This window comes from Phragmites australis, chromosome 9, assembly GCF_958298935.1.
Source record: "Phragmites australis chromosome 9, lpPhrAust1.1, whole genome shotgun sequence".
NCBI lineage: Eukaryota > Viridiplantae > Streptophyta > Magnoliopsida > Poales > Poaceae > Phragmites > Phragmites australis.
Genome location: NC_084929.1, coordinates 35192321 through 35198320, shown reverse-complemented (window position 1 = coordinate 35198320; position 6000 = coordinate 35192321). Strand labels below are relative to the sequence as shown.

Genomic DNA, 6000 nt, shown 5'->3' with positions numbered 1-6000 from the left:
AAACAGAAATGACATTATACCATTTAATCTCGTCCTCAAACCAAACATTAGCTGAATTTGAAGCATCCCCTCGAAAAGGAAAAACCTCCATTTGAAGGAAGATCTCAGGAAGAGGGGAACACCTACATCTAATCCAGGTGGGCAGAGGAAATGAGAATCGGATAGAGTAATTTCCTGTAGCAAGTACGGAGTAGTACAATTTCTCAGGTGTCTCCTGTAGTCCTGTGGCATCCCATCAAAAAAGGAAGAAAAAAACACCTACCGTACTGGTAGCTAATGTGAAGCATCTTAATCAACTCTGAAACATGTACACATTGCAGTGCATCATGTAACACTAGGTTAACAATCAGTTACGTGCAATGATGGATGCAACGAAGACATAGAGAGCGGTTGATCTTCTTTTTTCTCCTACTCTTCCATCTCATCTCCATCTTCTACTATTTCTTCTCTTACAAAAAAAAATAGAGATAGAGCTATAGAGGAGTGACGGCTGATAGGGGATGAGCCCCTCCTTTTAAGATTCAACGTGGGTTATATATCAAGTTACCCATAGAAGAAGATATAAGATAGAACGTCCATAGCAAAATAAAATAAAATAAAGAACTAGAGAATTTTTCATCACTGCTTTTCTATTACCGAGAACAGTACGTCTCGTACATCACTCCAAGCAAAATAGGAAAAAAGAACACCTAGAGTGCTAAATAAAATGGAGTGCACCACACACTGACTGCACTGCGAGTAGCCTGCTACAAGCTCAGTTACAATTTGATCATTACTAACAAACAAAGCAGCCAAAAATTACCAATCAATCACATAGCAGTATAGCACTCCAACTTAATCACTCTACGTATTTGTATACGTATATGAAGATAACTAGAACGACACCGTGAATAGGTACACTACATTAGAATGGGTGGTAGCTCCGCCGGAACACGGCGGCGTTGGCGAACAGTCCGATGAGGTCCTGCTTGTACGGCAGGAACGACCTCCGGCGCGCACCATTGCCGCCGCCACCGCCCTTCGCGTAATAGCTCCAGGCGTGGCCGCCGCCGGCACCGTCGCCAGTTCTCCCCTGACGCTCGGACCCGGAGGCGCTGGTGTTCAAGAACACGAACTTCTCCTTGCCGTCGCTCTGGCTCCGCCCGACGAGTCGCGGCCGCCACCGGAGGACTGACCCCGTGGAGCCGCTCTTCCGGCAGCGCACCGGGGACACCGCGGCCGCGGCCGACCACCCGGGGGACCAGGGGCAGTACACCTCCGCCGGCACCGAGGCGAGGTCGTTCGCCGGTGGCTGCGCGGGCGACGGTTCCCTGTCCACGAGCAGAAGCCGCCCTAGCGGCACCCGCACGGTGGCCGTCTCCGGCTCCGGGGGCCGCGGCGGTGACCTCGGCCGGCCGAAGACTGGGTACAGTGGGCTCATGCGGCCGCGGGGCAAGACGCCACCGCCTGCAGCCAGATGCGGCGGCAGGACGACGGCGAAGGTGAAGTCATCGTCACCCATGGCCTTGCACTCCTGCTAGTGCTCGCGTTTGCTCTCCGTACTCAGACTTGGGCCTCTGACGCGTCCCATGCTCAGGTGCAGTGGCTGGCTGGGCACCTCTGCACCATGGGCTTACTTATACGCGGCGCTTGGCGCATGCAGCAAGGCGCTAAACCTCTTGCAGATGGATTAATCATGACCGCTGATCACAGCCACAGCATCAAGCAACTTTGCGTGATCGGATCAACGTTGGGTTGGATCAGGTTTTGAAGTGAGATGTATTATGTCTAATCTTTAGCTAATTAATATGATGCATTAGCTCTAGGATCAAGCATCTCATAACAACGGAAGAGTGGATGTATACCTACGTTTGATGACACCATCAGATGAGGTTAAGAAGTGTGATGTAGGCGTAGCCGTGCGTGATGATGATGTTTGACACCGTGCAGATCATCGGTGCTGTTGTCACCGGCGTGATGCAGGTGATGTAGATGTGGTTGTGCGTGAGGGCGAGCTTGGCGGAGATCTTCGGAGCAGTCCGATGGTGGCCTTCACTACACTGCAGCGCACCCTTTAGATCGGTCTACGATTTTAGTATGTGAAGGTGTGCGTTAGCTATATGAGATCAATACAACCCACGAGCCTCGGTGTTCCCCTTTTATTATTACGCCGTGTGGAACGGGACTACAACCAACGTTGGTTGTACCCCTGATTAGGGCGCTGAGGTGGGGACAGCTCCCCATTATCTCTCGATCCGTTCTGTTAGAGAGCGTTAGCACGAGTCGAGATTAATTCCAATAAAATGCAGATATGGCCCAGCTTAATTAGTAGGAGGGTGATAAAATAGAGGGTTGATGGCAAACGGCCACCACCCACCCACCTGCAGAACGCATGTTGATGCTTTTTTTCTCTCTTTTCAATCCTCCTATTCTTCACACGCCTAAAAACTAAAAAAGTTCAGCAACTGTGTGAATGCACCAGCACCAATGAGTTTAGATGAAGGGGTTAAGTTTCAAAGGTTTCTAGTTCACCGGCGAGCCCAGGAGTTGAAGGGATATGTTTGGTTTCCCTATCTTATCTATTCTAGCTTAACGAATGTGCAGAATTTGAAAAAGAAACTCGTTTGACTCCAGCATCTAATGTTACAGACTAGCCTGATAGTTATAAATATGTAGCCTCATTCTGATCTGATGGATACAGGCTCTGTATCTATTTATGGATACAGGCTCTTCATACGGTCTCAGATTCAATCAACTAAACAGAAACTCAGCTTAGCTTATCCAAACAGATATAACAAACCAAACACTCTTTTTTCAACCAAATACTTATTTTTTAATAAACATGACTCTACTCAGTCTACTTATACAATACTGTCGGAGAGTGAACTCCTGTCGCAGGGATCCCGAGAGACCCCTTTTTAGAGATTCGGCCGGGGGATGATCCTGGAAAAGCTTGTGTGGGAAATAAGCGGGAACGGAAATAAATGCGATGGCTAGTGGGAGACGATCACCCTAATGCAAGGAAAAGTGGGTACGCTGGGTTTTAGACAGGTTCGGGCCGCACGGAGGCGTAACACCCTACTCCTGTATGAGCGCTATATTTATCCTTGAAGGGGATTCTTCAAGGAGGTATCTGGTTCTAAGGGGAGAACTGTTTACAAAGAGCTTGAGGCTCTTATGTTCTAGCTTAACTTGAGCTGGTTCGAGTGTCTGTCGATCTATCTTTGGCCTGGTTCACCGGAGATTGTTGGTTGTCTGGTCTCTTGGTCGTCTTGTGGTCGGGGGCTGTTGCTCTCTCCCTTTTAGTGTTCTCCATCCTTTCCTTTTATAGGCGCGTCGACCTCAACATATCCTGAATGGGAAAGAGGGGACGCGAATGCCAAGGTGCCATGGAGAAAAAGGCGTAATCATTTCATCTTGGCGAAGTGACAGGGGCGGTGGAGAAATGCGGCGCGCATTCGACCACCAGCCGCTGCGGAAGCCTCTGGGCGCCATAAAAGGGGCCCACCGGGCAGCCTCAGAGGTGCCCGGTGCGCCCACCCCGTCTTGTCCTTCTGACAGGGCGGGGTGGCTGACGGAGCGCTTTGATCCTGGCAACGTTATCCCGAGGCACCCGGATGAAACGGGACGGGACCCGTGCATTTAATGGACCCACGCCTCCCCCCCCTACCAGTACATGGCAGGGTCTGACACTGGGGCGTGGGCAGCTGAGAATGTCAGGATGTCAGGATGTCAGGCCGCGCGTGCCTATTAAATGCGGCATTGGGCCTTTGACTGGATGACACCCTGACGACGGGACCCTTCGGGTCGTCGAATGATCTTGCGCGAACCTTCGGGGCACCGAGTCCTCGGGGGCCGCCACGTGCAGCCCCGAGCACTCTCTCATGAGCACTTCGGTGGGACCTTCGGGGCACCGAGTCCTCGGGGGCCGCCACGTGCAGCCCCGAGCACTCTCTCCCGAGCACTTCGGTGGGACCTTCGGGGAACCGAGTCCTCGGGGGCTGCCACGTGCAGCCCCGAGCACTCTCTCCCGAGCACTTCGGTGGGACCTTCGGGGAACCGAGTCCTCGGGGGCTGCCACGTGCAGCCCCGAGCACTCTCTCCCGAGCACTTCGGTGGGACCTTCGGGGAACCGAGTCCTCGGGGGCTGCCACGTGCAGCCCCGAGCACTCTCTCCCGAGCACTTCGGTGGGACCTTCGGGGAACCGAGTCCTCGGGGGCTGCCACGTGCAGCCCCGAGCACTTCGGTGGGACCTTCGGAGAACCGAGTCCTCGGGGGCTGCCACGTGCAGCCCCGAGCACTCTCTCCCGAGCACTTCGGTGGGACCTTCGGGGATGCTCGATGTTCCACGGATTCGGGAGTGGCTGTCCTTCCTCCGTCGCCAACCTGAAAGAACCTGCCCGGGGGACCGCGATCACGGTGAAGGGACCTTCCCACACAGGGGACAACTTATTCATTCCTTCGCGCGACTGGATGCGTCGGAGAACTAGGTCCCCCACCTCGAGAGACCGGGCCCGGACATGGCGCAGATGATAACGCCGCAGACTCTGCTGGTACCGAGCCGCCCGGACAGCAGCACGCCGCCGGCGCTCTTCCAGGTAGTCCACGTCGTCGCGCCTTTGATGCTCCTGCTCACCCTCAGAGTATGCATGCACTCGAGGGGAGCCCAGAGTGAGCTCGGAGGGGAGGACTGCTTCGGCGCCGTAGACGAGGAAGAAAGGAGTCTCCCCGGTGGCGCGGCTTGTCGTAGTCCGATTGGCCCACAGCACGGCTGGCAGCTCGTCTACCCATCCCTTCCCGTGCTTAGCGAGCACGTTATAGGTCCGGATTTTGAGGCCCTTCAGAATTTCCGCGTTGGCGCGCTCGACCTGCCCGTTACTCCGAGGATGAGCGACGGAGGCGAAGCAAAGCTTGATGCCGAGATCTTCGCAATAGTCCCCGAATAAGGCACTAGTGAACTGGGTGCCGTTGTCGGTGATGATCCGATTGGGGACACCAAAGCGGCTAGTGATGCCTCGGATAAACTGGAGCACCGTGTTTTTGGTCACCTTGACGACTGGGACCGCCTCCGGCCACTTGGTGAATTTGTCGATAGCGACATATAGGTATGCATAGCCACCGCACTCGCCCTCGTGGACCTCAGCGAGAAGATCGCCACCTTCTGCCCGAGAGATGCATTTCAGGAGGACACCTCCTGCGCTACGTCGGTAGAGATCCCCATCTACTATGGCATAGCGTTTGGAGTGCCGAGCAACCCTTTCGGCAGACGCCTCATCCCCAGGTAGGAACTTTTCTTTCAAGTACCCTCGGATGTCAGACATCCACGAGGCATCTTGAGAACATTCGGCGAGCACAGCGCACTCGCCGGACGACGGCGCCCTGACGGGGCTTCCCACTGAGGGCACCGCCGGGGTCCCCTGAATTGAGTTCGAGGTTTCCCCTTCATCCTGTTCGGCAGGCAGGACGGAAGGCCGTGCGAGTCTTTCTTCAAAGACTCCGGCAGGGGCGCGCGCACGTGAGGAGGCCAGGCGAGAGAGCTCGTCGGCCGGAGCATTGTCGCGGCGAGGGATATGCCGTAATTCGAGGCCGTCGAAGCGTCTCTCGAGCTTTCTGACTGCATCCACGTACGCTGCCATTTGAGGATCCGTGCACTGGTACTCCTTGGAAACCTGGTTGACGACCAGCTGGGAGTCCCCTTTGACCAGGAGGCGACGAATCCCGAGCCCCACCGCAGCCCGGAGGCCGGCGATGAGACCTTCATACTCCGCCATGTTGTTGGATGCGCGGAACTGCAACTGTACGACGTACCGGAGCTCTTCACCCGTTGAGGAGGTGAGAACCACTCCGGCCCCTGCGCCTTTCAGCGAGAGGGAGCCATCGAAGTGCATAACCCAGTACCCGGGCGCGTCGTGCCCAGGATAGGCAGAGATCTCTTCTGGGATGACGCAGGGGACGGGCGTCCATTCTGCCAAGAAGTCGGAGAGTGCCTGGCTTTTGATTGCCTGGCGACAGACGAAGTG

General features: G+C 55.0%; 1 protein-coding gene across 1 annotated transcript; it reads right to left on the bottom strand.

The window, feature by feature from the left end:
• Nucleotides 1–586: 586 nt before the first annotated feature.
• Nucleotides 587–1605, bottom strand: LOC133929916 (uncharacterized). Its single transcript, XM_062376671.1, has one exon. The coding sequence runs from the start codon at nucleotides 1499–1501 to the stop codon at nucleotides 905–907; it is 597 nt and encodes a 198-aa protein (XP_062232655.1). The 5' UTR covers nucleotides 1502–1605; the 3' UTR covers nucleotides 587–904.
• Between the last annotated feature and the right edge of the window lie 4395 nt (nucleotides 1606–6000).

Excerpts from the sequence above, each read along its gene's own strand:
- LOC133929916 (XM_062376671.1), bottom strand. The coding sequence starts at position 1,501 with ATGGGTGACGATGACTTCACCTTCGCCGTCGTCCTGCCGCCGCATCTG.